The sequence below is a fragment of the Octodon degus genome, unplaced genomic scaffold (assembly GCF_000260255.1).
Source record: "Octodon degus isolate 3935 unplaced genomic scaffold, OctDeg1.0 scaffold00226, whole genome shotgun sequence".
Classification (NCBI taxonomy): domain Eukaryota; kingdom Metazoa; phylum Chordata; class Mammalia; order Rodentia; family Octodontidae; genus Octodon; species Octodon degus.
The window spans coordinates 496,529-523,534 of record NW_004524802.1 but is presented as its reverse complement, the minus strand read 5'-3'; the positions used below and the strand labels follow the sequence as shown (position 1 = coordinate 523,534).

The 27,006-nt window shown below is 59.0% G+C and overlaps 1 protein-coding gene across 3 annotated transcripts in view; it reads left to right on the top strand.

Moving 5' to 3' along the window:
• The window catches only part of Cep170b (centrosomal protein 170B), a 23,184-nt gene extending 661 nt beyond the window's left edge, over positions 1 to 22,523 (top strand). The window contains exons 1-19 of one of the 3 annotated variants that reach the window (XM_004645375.2): positions 11 to 37; positions 2,407 to 2,538; positions 7,978 to 8,067; positions 8,925 to 9,003; positions 9,322 to 9,380; positions 10,463 to 10,601; positions 12,087 to 12,188; positions 12,329 to 12,817; positions 13,055 to 13,770; positions 14,059 to 14,220; positions 14,437 to 14,527; positions 14,692 to 16,410; positions 17,533 to 17,776; positions 19,507 to 19,666; positions 19,933 to 20,073; positions 20,176 to 20,264; positions 20,565 to 20,658; positions 20,743 to 20,794; positions 20,882 to 22,523. In XM_004645375.2, coding sequence (XP_004645432.1) covers positions 2,434 to 2,538; positions 7,978 to 8,067; positions 8,925 to 9,003; positions 9,322 to 9,380; positions 10,463 to 10,601; positions 12,087 to 12,188; positions 12,329 to 12,817; positions 13,055 to 13,770; positions 14,059 to 14,220; positions 14,437 to 14,527; positions 14,692 to 16,410; positions 17,533 to 17,776; positions 19,507 to 19,666; positions 19,933 to 20,073; positions 20,176 to 20,264; positions 20,565 to 20,658; positions 20,743 to 20,794; positions 20,882 to 21,102 — 4,752 coding nt within the window. In that variant the 5' untranslated portion in view covers positions 11 to 37; positions 2,407 to 2,433 and the 3' untranslated portion in view covers positions 21,103 to 22,523. Of the gene's footprint in view, positions 1 to 10; positions 38 to 2,406; positions 2,539 to 7,977; positions 8,068 to 8,924; positions 9,004 to 9,321; positions 9,381 to 10,462; positions 10,602 to 12,086; positions 12,189 to 12,328; positions 12,818 to 13,054; positions 13,771 to 14,058; positions 14,221 to 14,436; positions 14,528 to 14,691; positions 16,411 to 17,532; positions 17,777 to 19,506; positions 19,667 to 19,932; positions 20,074 to 20,175; positions 20,265 to 20,564; positions 20,659 to 20,742; positions 20,795 to 20,881 lie in introns of those variants that run through there. The other 2 variants (XM_004645376.2, XM_023705636.1) reach the window with 2 other exon arrangements.
• Positions 22,524 to 27,006: the final 4,483 nt, after the last annotated feature.

The following is a 27,006-nucleotide window of genomic DNA, read 5'->3' as shown; positions in this document are numbered from 1 at the left end:
GGGGCCGACCGGGTCCGGGCGGCGGGCTGAGCAGCAGGTAAGACGCGCGGGGCCTCCTTGGCGACACCTGCGCGTCCCGGGGCGGCACCGGAGAGGCTGGGGCGCGGGGCCGGGACAAAGGCGCGGGCGGAGGCCGGGCACCTGGCTGGGCCAGTCCCCGCGGAGGCGGTGAGCTCTGCACCGGCCGGGGTCGGGAGGGCCCGGGCGCCAGCCAGCGCGGCCTGGCAGGGAACGCGTCTACGCGGCCTGCGGAGGGGCAGGCCCGGCGTCCGTCCCCGACCCGCGGTGATTCAGGCGGCGCCTCCCTCCCGCGGCCCGGCCTCCTCCTCCTCTCCTTATTCCCTGCGCCGCCGCGGCCCGGCCTGCTCTCGCCGTCCCTGGCCTCGTTCCGCCGCTCCCGCCCGCCTCCTCCCGCCTCACCTCCGGGCAGTGGCCCTGCCTCCGCGGAGGGGACCAGTTTGGGGTGTTTATTAATCCCTCTCCTAGCAACGTCGGCCCGGCCAGCCCAGCCCACACAGGCGCAGGTTGTGGAGAGCGCGGTCCGTGCCCTGAGCCTGGTCCGGTGGCTTGGCCCGGCTCAGCCGCATGGCTTCTCTCTGCTACGGAACAAGGCTGCGGCCTCCTCTGGGCGCGTCCCCGGTCCCCTGGCAGGTTGGAGAGTGAGGCCTGGCCGGAGGCTTCGCGGAGCTTGCTTCTCCCCAGCAGGGTTAGGGGTTCCCAGGAGGTGCGGCTGTGGTGGCACTGGCATCTCTGTGATGTAGAAGCTGCAGGGGCACCAATGCCTCCCCTCTAGACACCACTGCTCCCTCTTCGAGGCTGGCACCAGCAAAATGGGGCCATGATGAGGGCTCCATTGACGGGGCTTACCCGTGGTGCAGGTTCCCCTGCATCTTGATGGTGTGTCAGGTGTGTAGAGGGATTCTCGTGTGGTATCGCAGAGGGGTGGAGCCTGGCGACGGTCTGCAGCCTGCCCACTACACGGGAACTGAGGCCTGACCACAGGTGCTGGAGGAGGCCCGCCTCAAGGGCAGAATGGCCAGGGTGACCCTGGGTATAGGATCCTGTGTGGATGCTCTGCCTTCCTGCTCCTCTGACCCAAGTATCCAAGTCCAGGCCATCTCGCGAGGTGACCCTCCCCTCCCTCTTGCACTGCTCACCTGGTCTCACCCAAGCTCCTCTCCCTGCTTCCTCTAGCTGTCCTTTGTGCAGCAAGTGCTACCCTCTGCAGGGGTCCAGGAGCCCCAGCCCGCTCATGGGCATGGGATTTGTATGCCGGCTCAGCCTCTGCCCAATCCTGCACTCAGGCTAGAAACTGCCTCCTTTCTGAACAGGCCCTGCAGTGTTCCTTTGCACCGAAGCCCACAGTGATGGTGCAGTCCTGGCCCCAGGCACCTTCTTCTTACCCCAGGACCCTCAGGGACATGTGAGACTGAGTCCCTCTGCTGTGCCACATCTTCATACTGCTGGTTCCTACAGTGGAGTGCTGCCCCCACCTGCTGGGCTGAGACCCACCGCCCTTGGTGCAGGATCTCTATATCCTGGCCACAGCCACCTCAGCCCAGGCCACTCCAGCACACAGTGTGCAGGACATGTGTCATAGTGTGTGTCAGTCTGTGTCAGTGCTCTGGGTGTGCACCCAGTGCAAAGAGGGCCTTGGGCCACCAGGGCATGGCCTTAGGGTGACGGGTCCTGGCTGTCACTCAGGCCCACAGTGTCCCTCTTGCTATCATGGTGCTCCCTGCCTGGCCTATCACACTAGCCATCAGCACTCTTCTTTACCAATGCCCCTCTTCTGGGCACTGCATGGGCTGCCTGATGCCTAAACTGTCGATACCCCTGCTTGTGTCCAGCAAGGGATGTGCTGCCTCCTCCCAGTGGTGGGTACAATGAAGGCTCAGAATCCCTCTCCACTCATGTCCCAGCAGCTGTTCACTCCAGGATCCTTGTCTGTGTTTGGTCTGAGGGCCCTTCCGGGGGAAGTGGGCCTTCTGGGTCAGGGTTTGTGTGCTGGTGGATCCGCTCCTGGTAGACCACATGGACATGTGTATCTACACACAGGCAGTATGGCTGGTGTCCACTGAGCCTTGAGCCTGGCACCTAAAGAGAGAAGGGACTAAGTGTGGTGGGATCTAGAAGACAAGACCACTAGGTGAAGGGTCCGCAGGAGTGACTGGTCAGGAAGACAGGCCATACAGGACAGACCTGACCCTGGGACCTGGGCTGTGCTCAGGGAAGGACAGGCAGCCTCGTGTACAGACATAGGTACCCTGCAGCCCCAGAGCACACAGACCAGCATTTCCAGAGGAGGCTGGCCAAAGCCTCAGAGGGTAGATCTGTGCTGGGCCTTGAGTGGCCTAGGGGCGGGCCAGCCTGGGGAACCCCACTCTGATGACTGCCTCCCTCCAGGGCCAGACGGGCCTCACCAGCGCCAACATGAGTGTCACCTCCTGGTTCCTGGTGAGCAGCAGCGGTACCCGCCACCGGCTCCCACGAGAGCTCATCTTTGTGGGGCGTGATGAGTGTGAGCTCATGCTGCAGGTGAGTGGCTCCTAGGGCTGTGAAGAGACAGGCCCAGGGCTACGATGTGCCCACCTGCTGCGGGGCCCAGCCGCAGACATCTCCACCTGGGTTCGGGGCCACGGATGAGCCCCGCGGTCTCGTGACACGTGTAGGAATGAGACCCACCGCCCTTGGTGCAGGATCTCTATATCCTGTGCTCTGCACAAGCCTGGGCTCAGTCAGACCTTGACCCCCATGCAGTCCCAGCTGTCCATGCAGACCCTGGGGTACAAGAGACTCCCACGAGGCAGCCCTGCTTAGGCTAGGGTGGGTGGTGCCACAGCTTACTTACCCTAGTAGCAAGTATGAGGCCATGTCTGCCAGGGCCCCTCTGTTGTGTTGATATTCTGCCTGCCTCTGTGTGGTTTGTCCTCTTAAAATCATGTAAGTACTTGAACTTAGTTCCCAGGGGGCAGTGTGGGAGGTGACACCCTAGGGGGCGATTAGGGGATGAGAGTCCTCATGCATGGGATTGGGGCCTTAGGAACAAGCTACATGGAGCTTGTCCAACCCTTCCACAACTAAAGGCTCATCTGGAGCAGAGACAAGGTCTCTGTCTTGGGTACCTTGGTGTGGCTTTCTGGCCCAGTACTGAGAGCAGTACTTGCTTGTACATTCTCCAGTCAAAGGGGTTTTGTTCTAGCCGTGGATGAGCCAGGCTCCCATGCTCCAGCTCCTTGCCTGAAGTCTGCTAGTGTTCCTGGACCCAGACCCAGCTACTCTGCCCAATTGCTGGGGTGTTCATACTCTGAGGTTCCTTTGACTCAGAGCTCTCCGCTTCTATCCTGTTCTCTGCAACCCCTGGGGAGCACAGGGAGGTAGCCCATGCATGAATTGCAGGTATGTCCTGTGATAGGCTTTGCTGGCTCTGTGGTTCCGTACCTGCTTTTGGCCTTGTGTCCCTAGTATGAGGGTGCCATAGATTATGTGCACCTAGGAGCGAGGCAGGCAAGGTCATGCTTATTTAGGGGTGCTGGGTGCTTTCCTATGACTTTTACAGGACACAGGTAGTCTCTTGATTTTTAATTATTTAAAAGCATAAAAATGGTAAACACAGGGTCTGTCCCCAGCCTCGTAGCTAGGTCTGCCAGATTGTTCCAGGGTGTGGCCCAATGTGCATGGTGTTGGTGCTGGGGTATGCAGTGCTCCTGGGGTCACCAGGAGGACCTCTTGGAGGAGGTAGCACCTTCGGGCCTATTGTAGTCACTTTCCTTGTTGCTGAGATAAATAGCCAACAATCACAAGTTAAAGGAGGAAATGTTTATTTAGCTCATAGTTTGTAGAGGTTGTAGTCTGTAGCTGATTGGGTCTAAGACAAGGCAGCATGGCCCAGGGGGATCACAGAGGAGAAACAGTCCATGGAAGGGCGGGTAGGAGGCAGGGAGTACAACAGCAACAAGCTGGCCTTCTTTCTGTCCCTCTGTATTCCGTCCAGGACACAAGCCTATTGCTTGGAGCCACTCTTTCCCAGGGTAGGGCTTTCAGTATCCATACCCTCAATCACAGTGTCACATCCTTAACCCATATTCACAATTCCTAATGCAGCTACCTTAGAAACCCCCACCTATGAACACATGAGACCCGAGGGATTTCTAGATACAAGGGCTTTAGAGAAGAGCTGAGGTGAGCCTAGAGTGCTGGAGCTCCTCCATGTGCCTGGCTCTGTGCCTCCCTGCTTTCCACTTTTCCTGGGCACTGGGGAGAGGTCATCTGGGGGTCCCAGTGTCCACATTGTTTGGGGCCCTGTCCTCATATCTTAACCCTTTGGTGGTGCAGCCCTGAGCATGGCAGGAACAACAGTAGCTTCCAGGCCTCTGTGCCAGGCAGCTCCTGCCTTGGTTGCACCTGTGCCTCTGCCCCACAGTGGTAGCATGGCTGTGTAAAAGGTGTGTAAAAGGTGTCTGTCTCACACTGGGAGACTAAGGCTGGGGAGCATGTGTGTGGGCACAGCACAGGAAGGCTGCACACTGCCCGGCACTGCTGTCTGTAGCCCACACCCTCCCCCCAGCCTTCTCTACCCACCTCCCCTTTGGGCCACTTCTGCAGAAAAGTCCTCAGTGCCACATCACCCGCAGCCCCAGATCCCCATCCCCAGTCCTCTTTACCCCATCCTGGCTGGTGCCACCCTCCGAGCCCTCGGGAACCTCGCATGTGTTGTTGCCCTTCCTGGGACCTGCATGCTCACTTCCTCCAGCCTTAGCTTCTGTTCAATGGCCAGATGAGGTGCTCACAGTCCTGTGCCCATCCTGTCCTCAGCTCTGACTGGCTGCACAGCTGCCGCAGGCCTCTCAAGGGTGGTTGAGCCTCAGGGTCACCCTCTGTTCCCTTCACTTTCTCCATGGCCAGGCCCCCACCCCACTTCATCCTGCCCCCACCCCACACCTCAGCTCCCTGAGCCGTGCTTTCCACCCTCAGCCTCACGGAGGGTGGCCCTATCTGTCCCCATGTCCCAGACCCTAGTTATCTAGGTAGAAGTGTGCCTTCCATCCTGGACCCCCTCTCATCACCACATGCCCAGCCACTTTCTCTGCTCACCCAGAGGCACCCTGCTCCTGCTCCACACACGTCTGTGGCCTCCAACCCCTGTCCTCCATGTCTGCATGGAGGAAATGCTAAGAAGGCAGCACTGTACCGAACAGCTCTGTGAGCGGGAACAGGCTGACAGAAAGGGGAAAAGGGGTGGCAGTGGGAGGACACAGCCCCCTGGGGGGCAGCCTGAGGCTAGGCCTAGGCCAAGTAGGCAGGGCCATGGGGAGCCCAGCTGTGGCCACCCCCCTGTCTACCCACCTCCCACAGCAGGCTCTAGTTTGCTTGTAGTAGCATCCAATCCCAGGGCAGGCCTGGCATAAGCTGGTACCCATGAGAAAGTACTGTATGATGCAGGCATGTGCACACCTATGTGTGTGTGTTTGCACTGGCCTTTATGTGCACGCCTGGGCCCGCTCCCATGTGGCCAGGGCCTTGTCCCCAGACACGCACTTGCTGGGTCCCCACTGAATCACAAGAGCGCTGGGGATGTGGCTCCTCCCCCCAAAACCTCTGCCCCACCCCCTTTGGCCTGTGGCTGTCCATGGGCACATGTGACAGCTGGGAACATGAGCAGGAGCTGCAGCCCAGAGCAGCCTTGGGGCCTACACATGGCCCTGGTCTGCCTGGTGGCCAGCTGCAGTTCCTGTAGCCTTCCTCGTGACAGCGCTGGGGATGGGCTGGTGGGAGACTGTGCCACGAGTCGTGGCTTGCGCCTCAGTAGGGCAGACTTGCACAGCAGGACGGGCTCTCCCCCATAGATAGTGTTAGACTCAGCATGAAGCACTTCTTTATTTTGTTCGAAAGTGAGTCCAAGTCTGCCTCCCTCTGTCCATGTGTTTGGAACCCATCTGCCCCGCTTGCGTTGCGCTGGGGAGCTCCTTTCAGCAACCCCTCATGAGCCCTGGTCACCCCTCTTCTGGGTGGCTGGCATCCAGCCCTGAGTATGTGGGCACGGCCAGGTGGGGCTTTGTTTCTGGCCCGCGGTGTCTGGTTGGCCCACGAGGAAGGTTGCTAGAAGGGGGCCCTGAAATGCCAGCACTCTTAGCTCTCACCGGCCGATGCTTGACGGCTTCCAGCGTTGGTGGGCTCCCCTGCCTCTCGGGTCCCTGGCCTGTAAGCCAGCAGGGTCCTGATAGAAGCATGTCTGGGCCAAGGCCCTTTCTGCTGTGGCCTCCTGGCCCCGATGTGGGCGTCACTGCAGCCCAGGTGTGTGTGTTAGGCCAGGGACTCAGAAAGCTATCGCCTGATGAAGCATCTGCTGAGAGAAGGAAAATGGGCACAGGAAGGGTGGTAGTCCTGGAAGAGGGCATTGTATGGGCTGAGACCAAGGGCACACAAAGGCGTGGTGCTTCCAGAGCCCCAGGGTGCTGTAGGTAGAGCCCTGTGTGGCCTGGGGAGGAGAGGGAGGTCTGAAGAGAGCCCTGGCACTTTCAGACCAGGACCAGGGAGACCCCAGGAAATAGGAGCAGGAATCTGATGGTGGCAGGAGGGGCCCCTGTCCAGGCTGGGAAGGTCACTTGGAGGCCCCACGAAGGGACATTCCTCAGCAAGGGTGATGGCCACTGCAGTTGGTCCTGGAAGAAGCTCTAGCCACTTCAGTCTGAGAGCTTCTTTGCTGTCTGTAGGGCTCCGTGGCACCCAGTGGGACTTGCAGTAAGCCCTGGCCAAGTGTGCCCAAACCAAGCCCCTGTGTGTGCCCTGGGTGCCAGAGCCACGAGAAGGGCTGTGCAGTTGTGGGAGCCTCTGGGGGAGGACCAGCTGCAGGGGACTCGGGTTTGTGCCACCATTTGTGGATTGGGTGGTCCTGAGTCGGGAGGGGAATGATCCTCCATCCCCCTGGAGGCTGACCTGGTATCTTCTGGGGGCACTGCCTGCTGGTCCTCGGGCTAAGTGCTTGGTGGCTGGGTCCTGAATTGGCTGGGTCTGCTGGCCTTTCCTGGCCTGGGCCCTGGCCTGTGGCTTCCAGGTGGAGGGGTTAGGGACCAGGTCGTAGGTGGCGTGGGATAGAGGTAGGCAGTGGAGCTCTGCACTGAGACCATGGGCCTTGTGGCCTGGGTGACATGGACCCCTGCTGCGGCTCCTGAGCAAAGAGAATGTGATCTCATTCTTGTCTCCATCTGGGCGGGAAGTGGAATGCTGCAGCTGGACAACTGAGGTGACTGTATGAGGGAGCTGTGGTTACTCCCTTAGGGAGGGTCCTGGCCAGGCTGGTGGCCAGGGCAGGGGAGCCCCACTCAGGGTAGAGGGCCTGTGTACATGCTGAATTTGTGTGTGTGTGTGCGTGCGTGTGTGTATATGTGCACGTACGTAGTACAGGCACGTGAGGGCAGGTGCTGGGGCCTCGTCAGGGCACGGGGCTGCAGGAGCCTCCGTATGCACACTCGCCCTTGACCCAGAGGCTGTGCACCCAGCTCTGCTCCGCCAGAGCTGGAGCAGATCACCCCCGCCTGTCCTTGGGAAGGACCAGCTGTCTGGATAAACAATGGGTTCTCAGACTCCCACTGTCCACCCAGAGAGGATGCTGGAACAGGAGGGGAGATGGGGAAAGAGGTCATGGAGGAGGCGCCAGAGTGACCTCACACACAGGGGAGGTTGCCTTGGTGTCTTGTCTAGTCCCTGTGGTCTGAATGGGGCCGGGTGGCTTTAATGGGCATACAGTCTATGTAGGTGGGGTGGGGATCAGTGGCCCTGATGTCTTCTCTAGTCCCTGTGGCCTGCATTGTGGCTGGGTGGCTTTAGTGGGTGCACACTCTGTGTGTAGGTGGAGGTCAGTGGCCCAGCGGCCAGTGTTGGATGGTGTGATGGGCTGTGGGCAGCATGGCTGCCTCTGGCTCCTGGACTCACCTCCTTAGGATGGGGTACCTGAGCATCCTCTCTGTGTCTCTGTAGTCCCGCAGCGTGGACAAGCAGCACGCAGTCATCAACTACGACCAGGACCGTGACGAGCACTGGGTGAAGGATCTGGGCAGTCTCAATGGGGTGAGTATTGTGGCTCTGCCCTGGTGCTGCCTCTGGGCCCACGACCCATTCCAGGCCTGCTCTGCAGGGTAGGTTGGGGGTAGAGGTAGCCCCTTGGAAAAGGCCCCACAGGCCAGTACTTGGTCTCCTGGGGTGAGGCTGGCCCCCAGAGTGTAGTCTCTTCAGGCTGGGCAGACAGAAGCTGGGAAATGGCCTCCCCAAGGTAGAAGGAGCTATACCAGGTACCCTGATTGGGTATGGGGTGGGGGTGGGGCGCTGTGTGGCCTTTTTTATGAATCGTGGCTGCAGGGGCTGGGCGGGAGCTGGTATGGGGTAAGGGATGTGGGGGCCACCCCACCATGCATGTCTGTCCTGGAGGAACCTGTCTGTGCATCTCTCTGCGGATACACAGGCATGCTGGGACACTGTTCAATGAGAAAGCAAGCCGTCAGGTTCTGTTGGTTCATTGCCCACACAGTTCTGAGCCAGGAGTCCCCAAGCCTTGGGGACCCCACCTCTGCTCCATGAGCCTGCAGCAATCTCTGGATGTTGCTCTCAATGCCCCTCAAGGTACTCCCACCCAGATGGCCTCAGGTTGCCCTCCCTCGTGCAACCATCGGTGGCAGCAGCCCTACTCACCCAGACTGCATGACAAGCAGGCTTCCCCTGTGCTGTCCACAGCGCCTTCAGTGCATCCCTAGGCTGCTGTCTGGATGTGCAGGGCCAGCACTGAGAGGTCTGCAGGGCAACATGGAGCTGTGACCTGCTTGTGGGACTCTGGTCTGCTGTGGACAGGTTGCAGAGAGGGTCTGCAGAGCTCAGGTGCTGTCCCTCGTTGTCCCTGTCTCTCAGTTGTATGGCCACCTGTTCCTCCACAGACTTTTGTGAATGATGTGCGAATACCAGACCAGAAGTACGTCACACTGAAGCTCAATGATGTCATCCGCTTTGGTTATGATATCCTTTCCTCTGGCACTCAGGGCAGTTTCCCTGTAATCCTGGAGGAGGGTGGGTGTCTTGGAGGTCAGCGTGGGTCTTTAGGTTCGGTTAGCCCACACAGAGTAAGCCCATGTTTGGCCTCACTCATTTGCTGAGCCCAAGTTCACATGCGTCTGAGGAAACTTGGGACCCCATCGTGGCTTTACCTTGAGGCTTCTGGGTAGAACACCATTCTGGACATGGGCCATCACTGACCCCCCCCCAAGAGGAAGACCCCCTCACCCTGGGTCCAGGTCTTTTGCTCTGCCTGTTGTCTGTTGTCCTGAACGGTGCCACATTCCAACATGTATGTGCTGGAGCGAGTGCAGCACCGTGTGCCTGAGGAAGCACTCAAGGTGGGTCCTGGCGAAGAAAGTGGCCTGAGTGTCCCCACTGCCAGGCCCAACTTCTCCAAGTCCTAGCCTAGAGTTTCCACCTGCACCTGGAAGCTCTGTTCCCTCAGCAGATACCCCTGTCCTCTGGAGCACCCTGTCCTGGCTGCTGGTGCCAGGAGTTAGCTGCCCTGTCCTGCCCTGCCCGCTGGCCCAGTCTGGTGGGTGGGGAAGTAGTCAGCGCCCTCCAGGCTTGTGCTGGGACAGATGGTGGGGACAGTGGGCTACAGGCTAGGCACTTGGCCTGCTGGGGTTAAGGGGCTTCCAGGGCCTGGTCTTGTGCCCTGGGTACGAGGCCTGTGGTTCATCAGGTGAACTGGTATCAGGGGGCCCTGAAGGAAGCAGAAGCTCCACTGGGGACGGAGTGCACGTCTGGGGTAAGGAGGGTGAGCGGGGCTCCGGGACCCCACTCTGCCAGGCCTCTTGCTTGTGGGGAGCATGCTGAGGTGGGAAAGTGCCTTCCAGCACATTACCTTCGCGTATGTCAGGGCCTCGTGTGGCCAGATGCCCTAGCCAAGCTGCAGGGTCTCAGGGGAGCTGTGATGGTGGTGGCAGCCTCTCTGTAGCATCTCTGTAGAGCTGTGGGGCATCAGCACAGGGGACCCTGCTCAGAGCCCTGCAGTTGTGTCTGTGACTCACTTTCTAGTGAACACGGGCAACACAAGGCTGCACAGCCAGGGGAACAGGGCACTCTAGGCTCACAGATACTGGTGCAGGGGCACACGTGTGCACACACAAGCACACACATACACGTGCACACGTAAGCATGACCCTGCTCCCTCCCCCAAGCCCTCCCATGGGACCTGTTCCAGACGGAGCCTGTGATGGTCGTCCCTAAGTTCCCCAACTCATTCCGGCCCCCTTCTGAGCAAGCCCCAGCACTGCCCTGGGAGCCCTGTGCCCTGAGGACCTCCTGCTTGGATGTGGGGCACCCAGGGTCTATGTATTTTCTGGGGTATGGGGAGACCTCCTGGTCAGTGAGAAGAGAGGCAAGGTCTACCCTAGGTGATGGCCCCAAGCTGACCCCATCCCTCATTCACCTGCAGCATGAGAAGTACACCAGTCAGCTGCAGGTGAGTGTCAAGAGCCCAACACCCAGGAGGAGTGAGGCACCACCCGAACTCATGGCCTACTGTGAATCCTCGCACCCCAGGCCAGAGAAAGGGGACCGGAGACCTGGAACAGGTAGGCTGGGTTTGGGGACAGGACAGAAAAGCGGCAATAGAGGCACAAGGCCACATTCTGGCCTGCTGGTCCACATGTCCCCTGCACCATGATGCCCCTCCCTTCACCCTGCTCTACTCCACTGTACCCCGTGCCACTGAGATGTATCTTCCCATGACCTTTCATCTCAGCTCCTGCTCCTCCTAGGCCTGTGGCGTACCACATGTGGGTTCACACACACTTCCCAGCCTGCATTACCTCTGCAGTTGGTGGCCACCAGCTGACCAGAGGCAGGTGGGACGGGGTACCAAGCTGCCCACAGACACAGAGCAGAGTCATGTTGGAGCTGGCACAGACCTGGGTACCACTTGGTGGGTGGCAAGGGTGCTGCCACATGGGCCCAAGTAAGCCAGAGGGTTCAGGCTGGAAGGGGTGGGTCTGGGCTCCCCACTCTACCCTCACCAGGAAAGGCCCGCCACTGCCCAGCGTGGCTGCTAAGCTCTTCTGGGACCTTCGTTCCCTAAGTGGCAAAGTGTCCATCTGGAACCGTCTGGAACTACAAGCTGGGGACTAGGAAGGTTTCCTAGAAGTCACACAGGTGCAGAAACACTGGGCAGTGGCTAGACCCTGGTACACACAGCTGGTGGTGGTGGTGTTTCCAGCAGTTGCAGGGGCAGGGCAGCCCATTCTTCGGCCCCAGCAGCCAACACAGCATGCAACAAGCAGGAGAGGGGCTCGGGTCACAGCTTGGGGTGCACTGCCCATGGTGCACCCTTGCCTCAGTAGCTGGAATGCAGCACTAGGTCAGGAAAGCCCACCCCCCCCATTGACACTTTTGGAGAAGTCCACCTGGGAGCATGTGGTGCTCAGCTAGTGGCCATCCTCAGGGCCTCTCACTGCCCATCTGGTAAGCAGTCAGGAGCCATAGCTCCTGTGACTCAGATGGCCACACAGCTCCGGAAGTTTTAGAAGAGCTGGGGGAGCTGGGAAGGCTTTAGGCATTGGGCTGGTGCCCTGAAGTGTGAGCCACTGGACACCACTCCTGCCCAAATCAGAGCGGGAAAACCAGGTTTTGTAGAAATTATAATCTTCACTTCTGGCCAGTACTCAAACACTAAAACAAATATACAAAATGTCAATTGGGCTTCTCTGACCAGGTGGCTGTCAGCCCCAGGGTTACCCACTTGTGGCCTGGGACATTTCTAGAGGCCTGGAGAATGGCTGGGTGGGCAGTGGATTCTGCTACCCCTATCCCCATCAGGCCAGCTCTGGGGTGGGAGGGTCAAGCACAGGACTCCAGGGTTTACTTGCCCCAGGAAAGGCTTCCAGGGGCCATGCCCTCCAGGGCCAAGCCTCCCTTTGGTGGGCTCTGTAGAGACCCAGGCAGGAGCAGGCAGGTGAGAGGTGGAAACAGGCTCATTGTAGTTGGCAAGTGGCCAGTGTCTCTGGCAGTTGCAGGCCTCGGCTGGGAAGGGACACTAGGGCCTGAGTTCTGCCTCTACACAGAGTCAGTGGTGTACCGCACACCCCTGTATGGGCAGCCATCCTGGTGGGGAGAAGATGACAGTGGCACACCACCTGAGGACCGGCGCCAGGAGCCCTACCCAGGTGAGTCTTGGCACCCAGCCATGCAGTCCCTGAGACCAAGAGTGTGAGGGAGGGAGATGAGTGGGCCTGAGGTACCTGCACCAGGGGAGACAAGTGGGAGGTGGGGTGGCCCCCCTGAGGCCTGCTCTGTATGCCCCCAGAGCGAGCCAAGGAGTCGATGCAGCAGACCAGCGAGCTGGATGGCCCGCCAGCTGGCTTTTGCACCCCTGTTGAGCCTCAGGGTTACTCCTTTCGGCGGGAGCCCAGCTACTTTGAGATCCCCACGAAGGAGCCCCCACCACCACCATCACGTCCACCAGAGGTGCTGGAACATGAGGCACCCACCAAGGATGAGGAGGTGGGTGGTGGTGGGGCAGTGCCTGTGGTGCAGAGCCACGCCTCTTTCACCATTGAGTTTGATGACTGCAGCCCTGGCAAGGTGAAGATCAAGGACCACATCACTAAGTTTGCCCTGCGCCAGCGGCGGCCCCCTGGCAAGGAGGCCACACCTGTGGAGATGGTCTCTGCTGAGACCAAGGTAGCTGACTGGCTGGTGCAGAATGACCCAAGCTTGCTGCGTCGGGCTGGCCCAGGCGATGACCGGCACAGCACCAAGAGTGACTTGCCCATCCATACTCGCACCCTGAAAGGTCAGTACTCCCTGGCGCAGGGCCACCCGGGGCAGGCAGGTGGCCACCAGTGGGTCCCCAGGCACCTGTGGACTCTGCTTTGCAGTACATTGCCTGAGCTGCCTGTGCACAGCAGCTGGGTATCTCTCACTAATCTCAGCTGCAGGGGCCAGGTCCCCGTGGTGCAGGGGCCAGATCCCCTTACCCATGTGAGGCTCCAAGCCAATCGCAGTTCCCCAACAAGTTGGGTCCCTCTAGGTCACAAGCATGAAGACGGCACGCAGAGCGACTCAGAGGACCCCCTGGCCAAGGCGGCCTCGGTGGCTGGGGCCCCCATGGAGGCCAGCGGAGAGCAGGTGCGGCTGCAGAGGCAGATCAAGCGGGACCCCCAGGAGTTGCTGCACAACCAGCAGGCCTTTGTCATCCAGTTCTTTGATGACGACACGCCCCGCAAGAAACGCTCCCAGTCCTTTACGCATACCCCACCTGGGGACCCCAAGGCTGACAAGCGCCGGGGCCCGGGACCCCCTGATCGGGAGCGCCCAGGTGCCCCTGCACGTGTGGTGGCAGGTAGCTGTTCGGGGTCCCAGAGGGCCAGCTCACTGAAACGGGAGAAGACAGAAGAGCGGCTGGCCAGTGCCTCGTCAGCCGCACGGCCCCCAGTCCGTTCCTTTGGCAGTGTGGGGCGCCGCTCCCACCTGGCCCAGGACTTCATGGCCCAGTGCATGCGCGAGAGCTCCCCGACCACCAGGCCAAGCCCTGAGAAGGCGCCCCCGGTGCCACCCGCACCCCTGACGTCCTGTGGGGCCAACCCTGTGGCTGCCCCTGCTGTACCACCCCCTCTTGCTGAACCCCAGCTGCCCAAGGCACACAGACAGGACGAGGACGACAGCCTCAGTGATGCGGGCACCTACACCATTGAGACGGAGGCGCAGGACAGGGAGGTGGAGGAGGCCCGCAAGATGATCGACCAGGTGCAGCTGGGGCTCAGCTGGGCGGAAGCTTGACCAGCAGTGGGCGGGGTGGGGCCTAGGTACCCGCCTTTTACACCCCAGCTGGTCTGGAGTCTGGCCCAGCCAGGCAAGTGGATGCTTCTGGTGCTAGCACATGGAGTGGCGCTGCCCGTTGCCTCTGCCTCTTACCTTGCTGGGTAGTCTATTCCCCACCCCACTCTAGCTGACAGCCAAGTTGTATGTCCTCCATATTGGAGTGGGGCAGCGAGCCAGGCACTTCTGAACCTCTGTGGTATCTCTTCCTGGTAGGTCTTTGGGGTACTGGAGTCCCCTGAACTCTCCAGGGTGTCTTCAGCCACCTTCCGCCCTGTGATCAGAGGGGAGAGTGATGGAGGTGTGGCCCAGAGAATGGCCTTGCTGCAAGAGTTTGCCTCCCGGCCACTGGGTGTGGCCCCCTCAGTGGAGCACCAGGTAGGAGCCCACGTGGCCACGCTGGGAGGGGCAGTAGGAACAGAGCCATATCCTGGCTGGCACTTGAGGCCTTCATGGGGCTCAGCCAAGTCTTTCCCTGAGGGTGGCCTCACTGGACAAGTAAGCTGGGCACTGGCATGAGTGGCCACCTGGCCATCCTGGCTTCCCTCCTGGCTGGTGCTGCCCCTGCTGAGGGCACTCTGGTCTTCTCCTTAGGGCCTCATGGTTCCAGGCTGCCCGGGAGGTCAGAAGTGGGTGTCCCGCTGGGCCAGCCTGGCTGACAGCTACTCAGACTCTAGCCCTGCAGGTAGGTGATCTGGGGAGCCAGAATGACTGCGCCAGGCCAGCCTAGACAGCCCTGGGCACTGGCTACAGATGCAGCGTGCATGTTGCTATGGTTGCTGGAGGGTCAGGGTTATGTGCACAGGTGGACCTGGGGCCACTCTGACTGACCGTCCTGGCACTTTGCAGAGGATGGCTTGAGACACAGGGCGGGAGAGCCCGAGGGAGCCTTGCCTGTGCGCGCCAGACGCCTGCTTCCCCAGCTGCCCAGTGACAGAGCGGACAGCCCTGCTGGCCCAGAGGCCACTAGAAGGAATGGTCCTGGGCCGCCAGAGCTGGGTGTCGAGCAGCCCAGCCACGTGGTTGGCCAGGAGGACCTGGACCCTGACAGCCTCAGTGATGCCAGTGGATCAGATGGGGGCCGGGGCCCTGAGCTGGGCACAGAGCAGCAGGAAGACAGGCACAGGAGCCCCCAGGAGGGCCCGGCCTGGGCCAAGGGGCAGCGCCCACCAAGGGCTGCTGGAGAGCCTGCCCCCATCTCTTTCTACATTGGTGACCAGAATGAGGCCACTGGCTCCCAAAAACCCATGGCAGCTTCTGGGGAGGCAGAGGGTCCCGGGCGCGTGGGCCAGGCCAGACCCTCAGTGAGGGATGGCCTCTACATGAGCAGCAGTGGGCGGATGGTCATCCAGCTGCACCCTGGGCGGTCCCCCGAGCCCAACAGCTCCGGTGGCCCCACCCCACCCCGCGAGGCTCCCACCTTTGTGCGACAGGAGAGCTTTACTAAGGAGCCTGCAAACGGTTCCCCAGCACCTGGCAAGCTCCCACACATCTCCAGTCACCCACTCCTACAGGACCTGGCCACGGTCCGGGCCACACGCATGGATCTCCATGCGCAGGATACTCATCTGATCCTGAAGGAGACTGAGACAGCCCTGGCAGCCTTGGAAGCCCAGCTGCTCTCCAAGACTGTGGACAAAGAGGATGAGGGGGGCAGTACCCCCAGGCCCCCAGATGACTCTCTCTCTGGGGACTCCGATGTGGACACTGCCAGCACTGTCAGCCTGCTCAGTGGTAAGAACGGGCCCAGCCCGACAACCCCTCAGCCTCTAGGGTCACAGAAGGAGAGGCAGTCGTCTCCACCAGTGGCCCAGGACCCAGGAGGGGTTGCCTTGGGCAGCGCACGTGAACGACTTTCAGAGAAACAACATCGCTTGACCAGTCCTGCTGACCTGGGCCGCGGAGAGCTGGCACGGCACCTGGTAGCCCGGCGTGCCCATGGTCCCCGGGGGCCCCAGGACTGGCCTGAGGACCGAGGCTCCAATCTGACCCACCTACCCAGCTCAGACACAGTCACCCCCAACCATGAGACCCCAGAGGCCGCTGGTGCAGGTCGGCCAGGAGCTCGCCGGAAACCAGTGGCCGCCCCACCTGCCCTGGCCCCCCGGGAGGAGCAGAGCCGTGGCTGCACCAGTGTCCAGAAGGTGCAGCAGGCGCTGACGCGCTCCAACAGCCTGTCCACCCCACGACCCACGCGGGCCTCCCGGCTCAGGCGGGCCCGGCTGGGGGATACCTCTGACACTGAGGTCACGGATAGTGACCGGGGAGCCCCAGCCAACCCTGAGCCAATGAGCCGGCCAGCTGCTGAGCAGGCCAAGAAGCTATCCCGCTTGGACATCCTGGCCATGCCCCGGAAGCGGGCTGGCTCATTCACAGGTCCCAGTGACTCCGAGGCAGCCCCTACCCGCACAGGCTTCTCAGGCCGCAGTGTTGAGCTGTACTGTGCCAACCGCAAGCCCACCATGGCTGATGCCCGTGCTGCTGCCAGGAAAGCTGCAGCCACTGCCAGCACAGGCTCCCGCCAGCCCTTCAGCAGGGCGCGCCCAGGCAGTGCCAGATATGCCTCCAGTAAGTACGGGACACAGGAGGGCTGGCCGGGGATGGCAGGTCAAGTGGCTTCCTGCAGGTCAGCCTCAGAGCCCCAAAGGGATCTGTGCCCAGAGCTAGGTGGACACATTGTAGGGTTGCACACGTGTGGGGGCCAGGCATGCCTGCAATCCCACGTGAGCAGGGGACACTGAGCATCCCAGGACGGAGGACTCCTACTCCATCCCGTGAGCAAGGGGCCTGGGCCTTGGGCTGGCCCTGTCCCTCTGTACTTCAGGTTGGGTCCACCTCTGGGCGCCTGTCCTGGCCCTGGAGCCGCTTTGCCTGGTTTTGCCCTATGGAAGGTATAGGGTCATTTGTGCCTGTGTGGTGGGGGCCTCTGACACACTGAGCCCACAGTCTCGCCCTACTCTACAAGGTCCATGTGCACAATGCTGAGGGAGGGGCTGGCAGCCCCACGGCCTGCTCTGTACGCCACCAAAGGGGCCACACGTGCCCTGCCTGAATGGATTGGTTGAGGCCCAGGTGCTGTAGCCCTGCCCCTGCCACGCGTCCTGCCTACCACCAGTGCTATCCACAGACCTTCCTGCCTGCTGATTCCCTCTGGCAGCCGGGATGGGTTGGGGAGGCCTTATGGCTGTGGGCTGAGGACCTCTGCTTGGCTGACCCACTGTTCCTTCCCAACCCCACCAAGCATGCAGCCTCCCTGTCCACTTCCTGTTTGCTGTTTGGGGGCTCAGACAAGACCCTGGAAAGAACTCAGGACCCTGCCTGGGGAGCTGTCACTGAGGAGAGGCCTGATGAAGGCCATGAGGGTCCAGCCATTCTGGCTTACCTTGCCACCAGCTAGGCATGGCTGACCCTCCAGGAAGGCTCACTGCATCTTCAGGGTCTGCCCAGGAACCTTTACTGGTACCCAGGCATGGTCATCCCCCCATCTGGTGCAAGGCCCTGCATGACCCTGGGCTAGAGTGACTTTGTGGTCCCTGAGCTCAGCGGCTGCTGGTGCTTCTGGGCACAGGATGCCTGTCATGGCTCTGCCTGGCCTGCAGCGTAGGGCCCTCATCCAGAGGGCCCTGGGTGCTGTGGGGTGTTGAGTGCTGCTTTGTTCTGTTCTTGCTTCTGCAACCAATTCACTCCAAGGCACACGTCGTCGGCAGCAGGGCTCGGATTACACATCCACTTCCGAGGAGGAATATGGCTCCCATCACAGCTCCCCCAAACATGTACGCTCCCATACTTCAACAGCCACGCAGACCCCGCGGGCTGGCAGTGCAGGCCGGGCTCGTTCCCGAGCTCCAGGCCCTCGGGACACGGACGATGAGGAGGAGGAAACCGACCCCTACGGGTTCATCGTGCAGACAGCTGAGATTGCGGAGATTGCCCGGTGAGTGGGGCCGTCCTTGGGCAACTTCAGGGGGCTGCCCTCGGCTGAAAAGGACCCAAGGACGGACTGGCCAGAGGCTGTACTCATGGCTGAGTAGGATGGATGGATGGATGGATGTGGGTGGGCAGATGAGTAGATGTTTGGGTCACCGGGCAGATGGGTGGGTGGATGGTTCGTTCAGTAGATGGTTTAGTCAGTGGGGGGGGGGGGGGGGGGTGGAAAAGCAAGTCAGTGGGCAGATGGGTGAATGGACAGCTGTCTGGAAAGTTGGAGGACATGGTATGAGGACTCTGCCCAGGCTTTCGCTAGGAATGAGCCTGTGCCCACTACTGGGAGGAGTGGTACAGGTGCTGAGCAGCTGAGGGAGGCCCCTCACTGACTGGTAGTCAGTGGCCAGGCCCAAAAGGGTCATGGACAGCAGGTGTCCTGTAAAGGACTGAGCTTGTGAGTTGTGAGTGCTGGAGGCCCCCAGAAGGAGGCTCCCAGACGTGGCTGGCCTTGGGAGACCCCCACGTGGATGGGGACTTAGACGTCTTTGGCACAAGATGGCCACTAAGGCTATGGTGAGGCGAGACCATGGTGGGTCTGTGGTGGTGAGGATGGCAGGAGAGAGAACAAGGTGTGATTGGGCAGTGCCCGCAGTGGTAGATTCCCTGTGGCTGAATGAGAAGAGAGAATTCCCAGGGCTTGGCCGGGTCAGAAAGGAGAGAACAAGGCAGGGAACTGTGTGGGTTTCTCAAGGTCTGTGTTCCCCGAAGTGGACAAGCACGGCTGTGCCAGTCAGCCGGACACGGGAGGCAGGAACAGTGTGCCCCAGACAGAAAGTGGCCCAGGCATGGTACTGTAGGGCAGCCTAGAGCCAGACCTGGGGTGAGCACGTTGGGGGGAAGCGCTGTGTGGAGCAGGCAGTGTGGAGAGACTGGGGCAGAGCCAACTCATGTGGAAGGCTGGTGCAGCGGGGCTCCTGGCAGAAGGTCAGAGTCTGTCCTGTAGGCCCCTGCCAGGCTGTGGGATCACCAGCAGCAGTCCAAGAAAGCCTGGGGTGGGCTTGTCTCCCATGTGGAGAGCCACAGGGGACTGTGCTGCCCCTGCATGCTGGCCAAGGAGGCAGCTGAGCAGAGGACACAGGCTGTGGTCTCCAGCAGAACTGCCCTGAGGAGAGACCATGCAGGCTGGTACCTGGGGTGGACAACCAGGGTCTCGCTGCCACTGCTGCTCATTGCCCAAGGAATTACGTGCCCCCTGCAGTGTGGCCAGGGCTCAGATCCCCCAGCAGCCCTTGGGTTTGCCTGCCTTACCCCTGCTCAGGGTCAGAGCTCAAGGTACAGCTGCCATAGTCTCAGCCCATGCCCTCCTCTACCTCAGTTCCCTTGCTTGCAGAGGTGGGCACCGGTGGCATCCACCCTTTCTAATGTTGTCATATCTATACCTGCTACCATTTTTTGTTCTGTTTTTTTTTTTTTTTTTTTTAAATGTAATTGGTACAGGGTCTCACTACGCAGCTCGGTCTCGTAGTGATCCTCCTGTTTTCAGCCTTCCTAGTCTGGGATTACAGGCGTATGCCACCATGCCCAGTCTTAGTGGCCAGCTCAGCGTGCCCAGGGTCAGGGTCAGTGCAGCCTCTGGTGTCAGGAATCAAACCCTGGTCCCTGCACGTGGCTAAACAGGCACTTAGTCCGCTGAGCTATCTCACTGGCCCTCCTGCTACCAATTTTTTCTGCCGGCTATAGACTGAGCCAGACTCTGGTGAAGGATGTCGCCACCCTGGCCCAGGAGATCCACGATGTGGCTACAGATGGTGATTCGCTGGGTTCCTCTGGGCCCAAGCACAGCCCCTCCCTCGGGAGCATGCCCAGTACCCCCGCCTCGACCATCTCTGCCCGAGAGGAGGTGAGCCCTGGCCTCCTGGCTGCACACGCTTGGGGGCGACTGGCAGAGCACATCACCCCATGTGCCTTCTCCAGCTCAGCTGGCCACCAGCATCTGTCTGGCTTGGCTCCCCATGTCGCCCCTAGAGCATGTGTTCAGGGAGTTATGCGCAGCTCTGTGTGGCTGCCTGCACCCCTTAGCATTAGGGGGACTGGGTAGATGAGTCACCCCTCTCCTTCCCTCCTCCTTGGGCCACAGAGCCAATACTGCCTGCCTTGCTCCTGCAGTTGGTGCAGCGGATCCCAGAGGCCAGCCTCAACTTCCAGAAGGTGCCTCCTGGTACTCTGACCTCTCAGGACCTAGACCAGAACATGAACAGCCACGAGGATGCCTTGGGCAACAAGACGAGGCCTCGGAACCGCGAGGAGGCATGGTGCCCCCAGCCCTAAGCATGCTACTCAGCCATGGGGGGAGGGCATACGAGGCTTCCTGGGGCCAGCCAGGGCTCTGCTAATGCCGCAACCCTGCAGGTGATCTTTGACAACCTGATGCTGAACCCAGTGTCCCAGCTGTCCCTTGCCATTCGGGAGAACACTGAACACCTCACTGAGAAGATGAAGTGAGTGACAGCAGGGTCCACAGACTCACACAGCGAGGCCCAGCCGGGCTTGCACCCTAAGAGGGCTTGCAGCCTTCCGGGCCAGCAAGCAGCCCCTGAAGGGAGGGGCCCTGCCACCTCCCCCTGCCCTAGTCCCTGGCTCAGCCATCCCTACCCCCCAGGGCCAGACACAGAGGGGACAGTGGTGCCAGCCAGAGGGTCCCCATGTGGGGCTGGACTGGCAGGAGCTTTCTCAGGGGATGGTGGGAAGTTGGGGAGAGCCGGGCTGCATTTCTTCGTCTCTGCCCTCGTCCCCGACAGGCTCCTCTTCCAAAACACGGGCCGCACGTGGGAGGACCTGGAAGCCAGGATCAACGCTGAGAATGAGGTGCCTATCCTGAAGACATCCAACAAGGTCAGACCCCACCCAGCATGGCCCCAGCCCCACCCCTCCTGCCCCAGGTCAAGGTGCCACTCACCTGCCACCTTCATCTCTTAGGAGATCAGCTGCATCCTAAAGGAGCTGCGGCGTGTTCAGAAGCAGCTGGAAGGTGAGTGAGGCTGTCCTGGGCACGGTGACAGGGGCCACGGTGGAGGCCCCGCCTGGCCTCCCTCTGACCCAGCCTTCCCCACCCCAGTCATCAACGCCATCGTGGATCCCAGCGTGAATCTGGACCTGCTCACAGGAAACAGGGCTCCCACGGGCCCCTCCACTCAGGGGCTGGGGAAAGGCCCGGTCCTTCCTGCCCCACCTGAGAGCCTGCTGCCTCTGAGGGGCTTCCCGCCAAGGGCCACGTGTGGGCCCCCGAGCCTCCCAGAGCCCGCCTTCCTCTCTGACGCTGAGCACTTCCTGATCTAGGCCCCAGCAAGGCCAGGCCTCCTGCGCCTGCCTGTCCACCGCCCAACCTGCCGCCTGGCCACAGCGTCTCTGAATCCCCTCCATGTGCCACAGCCCCACAGGCAGGCACCTCTTGCCCTGCCAGCACCCCAGCCACCTTGCGCCCCGCCCCTCCAGGCTTCCTAGCCCAGCCCCTGGTGTGGCCAGTGTTGGGGCATTCCCCCCACCCTGTCATGTCATCGTTAGCTTTCAAGGAGAGAGTAGTCTGTGCCATGGCAGTGCCCAGCCCTGCCTGTGGCACCGGGAGGCCTGGGAGGGCTGCCCTGTTGATCTGCCCCTCCTTTTATGTTGGCCCGAGGCCAGGCATGGGAAGATGGTAGGCCAGGGCTATTCTGTGCCAAATGTGAGCTGGGGTCCAGTGCCCAGAATCCAGCTGCCAGTCAGGCATGTGGCCGCAGAGACGTTGGGGCAGGAACCCACAACTCCCAGATTTTGGTGCCAACACAACTGCCAAACCCCCGAGCTTGAGGGCTGCCAGTGGGACCCTACGAGTGGGCACAGGTGGGAGGACACAGGCAGCCATGCAGGCAGCCAAGGGCCCCTCTGCACTGCACCAGAGGTGTGGGGTGGCAGCCCCTCGGGGAGGGATGGCTTGACCAAAGTGAATGGAAGCACGTTTCTGGAAGCTTGTGCAGGCATGTAAACAGTGTGTCTGGTGCCAGCCGTGTTCTCCCAGATGCTGTGGGCATTAAGTGGCATGGATCCCTTGCAGAGGATGGCAGTGGTTCAGGGACAAGCCCCAAAGCGGTGACACTTTCTCAGGATTCTTCTAGCTGGGAACAAGCCCCTCTGCAGCACCCTTCTGCAGCCCCCAGCCAAAGAGCCAAGGCTGGGCTGAGCGGGGTGACTGCCTCCACTAACAGCAGCGGGCGCTAGTATGGGTCAAGGGCTGGCAGAGGCCACGGGCTGATCCAGAGGCTGCAGCGGCGAGGCCTCCCTGTTTACAGTCTGCTGTCGTGGAGCTGGGCATGGGTCTCGGTACCTGTGCCCGGCCCACTCGATGTTTACGTTTGTGTGCAGGGCGGGTGGCAGATGCCATCAGGCCCCACCCCGAGAGCCTGCCGTCCCTTCGGAGGAGGTGCTAGCTGGGCTGCCGCCCACCTGCATGCCTGCACAGTGGCCCACAGCCTGGCCCCGGAAACACAGTGGCCGCTCACCTTCGTCTGTGCTCCGCCCCTGGTCACCGCTGTACAATTTTTTTTATGCACATGTTGGTGTTTCTCCCCACATCAGTCCTGGTACTATCCCTGTCCCTGCCTGGCTTCTTGGCGGTGTCTCTACATTGTCTCAGGTGGTCTTGTGGATGTCTCAGAAAATGGTTATTTTATATGATTTGTCATGAAATTTGTTCTAATAAATCATTCTTGTATCACGTGGCAGCACACCAGGCTTGGGGCTCACTCCATGGTTGGGGGCAGGCATCTCCCTGGCAGGGCTGCTGGCAGGGGCAGCCCTGCCAGACACAGGAAGCTGCAATCTAGAGAAGCAGCCACCAGGTGGCAGCTGGGCTGAGGAAGGAAGGCAGATGTTTGCTTTAGAAAAGATGGTTCTTTTACTACAGCCATTCAAGGACACAGTGCCGAAGAGCGCTCTTTGAAGTAGGCCAAGTGCATACAAGCAGGCAGCAAAAGGGGCCCAGCTGCAGTGCCAGGAGCTCTTGGCAGGCCCAGTCCTCCCCCCTTGGTGGCTTGAGTGGGGTCTTCCTGCTATCTGCTCCACCTCCAGCTCCAGGTAGGCCCAGGCACAGGTGCAGGTGCTTCTGGTGCCGGGTCCCGAGGACAGCCAGCCCAGGGCTGCCCCTTAGCCAGGCACTGTCTGCTCCTGTTCTGGGCTGGCTGGTAAGCTAGGAACAGAGCTTGGCTGCCCTCTGGCCACCAGTGGGGGCAGTAGGGGCTGGGGCAGCATGGGTCTAGACTGAGGGGTACAACTGCTGTCCTGGTGCCCACCAGGCCCAAGTCCTCCTTTTTGAGCCTCACAGCCTGCCCAGCCCCTGTCCCCAGAAGCAGGCAGCTGCCTGCTCTCAGCCTGCCCAGCCCCCTAAGGTCCAGGCAGTCTGTGTCCTGTGTAGTGTGGAGGTAGATATACGGGCTACCCAGAAGCAGGGAGCTGCATGCTGTCTGCCTCCCCAGCCCCCTAAGGACCAGGCAGTCTGTGTCCTGTGTAGTGCAGAGGCAGATGTGTGGGCTTCCCAGAAGCAGGGAGCTGCATGCTGTCTGCCTCCCCAGCCCCACAAGGACCAGGCAGTCTGTCCTGTTTAGTGCAGAGGCAGATGTGCGGGCTGGCAGGCAGCTGGGTGCAAGCTCTGGCCTGTGTCTTCCCTTCTCCCTTCTCCCTTCACTCCCAGCAGTGGCCCTTGCAGAGAGCATGCGAAGCCAAGCAGCCTCTGCCTGTCCTGGGACGTCGAGACTGGGCAGTTGAGCTGTGGTGTCCACCAGCATGAAGCCAGGTCAATCCCCACAGCCATCAACAGGCTGCTCCTGGGATGACATTCACATCCTGGCCATGTGCATGGGTGGAGGCGGGACAGGATGGCTGCCAGGCTCCATGGTCTCTGGTGCTGGAGGGGAAGCGGGAGGCTGGGTCTGGTCCATGGGGAGCGAGGAAGGTGTGGCTCTAGAGGGAGGTAGTAGTTTGGTCTGCCCAGGGGTGGGTTGGGGCATGAGAAAGGGAGCCAAGAACAAATGTTAGGGCCCGCACAAGGATAGTGCTGCAGGTGGAGGGGCTCAGGTGGTGGTGGGGACCATGGGGCAGTGGAAGATGTGGGTGACCTGGTGAGCTCATGTCAGGGTCTGGGGGTGTTGCAGAGAGCAGGATTCGGATTGGAGTTTGAAGGTGCAATGCCTGTGGAGACAGAGATGGTGGCTCAGGGGCTCTGAGCCTGCTGTGGGTCTTTGGTCATTTGCACAAATGGATAAAACACACCGAGGCATAGATACATGAATTGGTTTCTGGTTAGGGATTTTTTTTTTTTTTTTAATGAGTTTAAGACAGGGTCTACGGGGTTTCACTACATAGATCAGACTCATAGTGATTCTCCTGTTTTCAGCCTCCCAAGCCCTAAGATTATAGGTGCGTGCCACCACGCCTAGTTTCAGACACTGTCTCAGCATGCCTCGGGGGTGGGGCCTGCACAGCATGCTGGGGATCAACCCAGCTGCTGTGCTCTGCTGAAGCAGGTGCTTTAGTCCACTGAGCTATCTGGCTGGCCCTCTGGTTTTGTGGTTGGCAAACAAACCTGATAGGCTCACATATTTTCCAAGCAAAAATCAATGGCTTTCTGAAAGCTTTGTTTCATTGTGGCATTTTGCTCGAATCCCCAGACCCCCCAACCTCTGCTTCTTGTCTGGCAGCCTCCCTTCTGCCTTCACGTAATGCTTCTTCTACAGCCCGTGTATCAGAAGTACACGGTGCTCATTCTGCATGAAGCTGCTTTTGTTTCACATGATGGTCTTATCCTGCTGAGTGTCCTGCAAGTGACAGAGCTGGGTTTCTCTTTAGGGCCGAATGGCACCGTGTGGCTCGTGCTTTCTTTGTCCACTTACCCGTCAGTGGGGTGTGGGCCAACTGCTTGCCACAGCAAATGGGAGTGCAGATAGAAAGCTGACTCGGTTTTCCTGAGTGTCTGGAGGAGTAGTACGCTGAATCAGACCATAGCTCTGTTTTTAGCTTTTTGAGGAATGTCTCCCTGATTTCTGCAGCGGCTGCCCTGACTTCTGTCCCCGCCAGCAGGGGAGCAAGGTTCCTTCCTCCCCGTGTCCTCACCAGGACGTGTTGTTTTTGTGTTCTGGGTGAGAGCCTTTCTGACTAGGGTATGATGGAATCTTCATGTAATGGCTACCGCTTTCTTCATATATGTAATGGCCATTTGTAACCATTTTGAAAAGTGTTTATTCAGCTCACTTTCCATTTATTTATTGGTTTAATTTTTTTTTTTTTCATCTTGAGACAGGGTCTTTCTATGTATTTCAGGCTGGCTTTAAACTTACTGTGTAGCCCAGGATGGCCTTGGACTCAAAGTGATCCTCCTGCCTCAAGTGCTGGGATTACAGTCCTGCAATACCACCCCCAACTTTTTGATTCTGAGGGTTGGTTTTTCTTAATGGTGTTTTGAGTTCTGCATACTGGATATTACTTCTGTGGGAGATTGACAAACTGTGGTCCCCTGAGAAGTGAAGCCACTTGCCTCCATCTTTCCCTGACCTTGACCTCAGCCCTATTCACTGAGGTGTGCCAAGCTGGCTGCAGAGAAGCAGATGTTTCCTTAATTGGCCAACAGACTATGACTGTGTCCAGCCCAGGTGACAGTGAGTCCCAGCATAGCAAGACAGCAGTGCACAGGTGGCAGTAGCCCTCGGCTGATGGCTGCAATGGGGCACGCGCCTGTGAGACTCCAGGGCTAAGACATGAGATGACGTCTCAGCCGAGGCCGTGGCTCTTCGAGAACTTGACTTTTCTGGCAGGAAACGTGCCAGCCTTTCAAACATCAAGTTCTCTGTCGCGCCACTATCTGGGGAGCCTCAGTGCCTGGCGCAAGCATGCTTTTCTCCTCCTTTACAAGCGATGTCTGTGAGTTACTCTTCTCATGTGAGTAAGAGTTACTCTTCTCTGCCAAGATGCCCGCCCTCCTCCCTGACTGGTACCAGTGAAAGCCATGGGATCTCTGGCTCTTGTTGCTTTCTTTCACCAAGAGCGTTATATCCCAGAGTCCCCAAACTGCAAATTTTTCTTTGTCTTTTTTTTTTTTTTTTTTTGCACCATATTGCCAGGTGAGAGTCCTGAGTCCTTCATGGGGTTTTGGTAACTGCTCTTTCAGAACAGTAGCTGGCAAAGATTTTTTTCCCACTCTATAGGCTGTGTCTTCACTCTGTTGACTGTTTACTTCATGTGCATAAGCTTTTTAGTTTGGCGTGATCTCACTCGCTGACCCTTGATGTTACCTGGAGCTCTGCTCAAGACATCTGTGCCTGTTTTCATATCTCAAAGTGTTTCCCTTGTTTTCTTCTTGCAGTTTCAAAGTTTTTGGTTTTATGTTGGGGTCTTTGAGCCATTCTGAATTGTTTTGTTTTGTTTTTTTTTTAATGAGGCAAAATATAAGGCTCTTCTTGCAGTTTTCTGCACGCGGGTATCCAGTTTTCTTGACACCATTGGTTGAAGAGTATGTATGCGCTAGCACATCTTCACGGCGTCTTTGTGAGCATCAGATGGCGGTAGCTGTGGGCATTTGCTTCTGGGCCTCCCGCTCTCTTGCCTTGCTCTGTGCTTCTAGTTTTGTGCCAGCACCATTATGTTTGCCTCTGAGGCTTTGTAATATGTCTTGAAGTCAGGTGTTGCCTTTTCCTCAGGAATGCTTTGGCTATTCAGGTTCTTTTGTGCTTCTGTATGAATTTAAGCGTTGTTTCTTCTAGTTCTGTGAAGAATCTATGTCATTGGTATTTTAATGGGGATTGCATTGAATTTATATAGTTTTCTGTAATATGAATTTTTAACAATTTTGATTCTGTCAATCCATGCACATAGGAACTCTGTCTTCTAGTGTCACCTTCGATTTCTTCAGTGTTTTATAATTTTCCTTTTAAACATCTTCTGCCTCTTTGGTTAAGTTTATTCCTAGTATTTTTTAAACTATGGTGAATAGAATAGTTTTCCTGATTTCTTTCTCAGAGAGTTCATTATTGGCATATAGAAAAAGTACTAATTTCTGTATACTCATTTTACAATTTTTTTTGAGACAGGGTCTCAAAATATAGTTCAGGCTACTTTTTTTTTCTTTTTTGTTTTTTTTTCTTTTCAAAGTTTTATTGATAAACATATAGCAATGAGACAGTTTCAAATCAAATCGAAAGTACAGTTTCAACAAATAATACA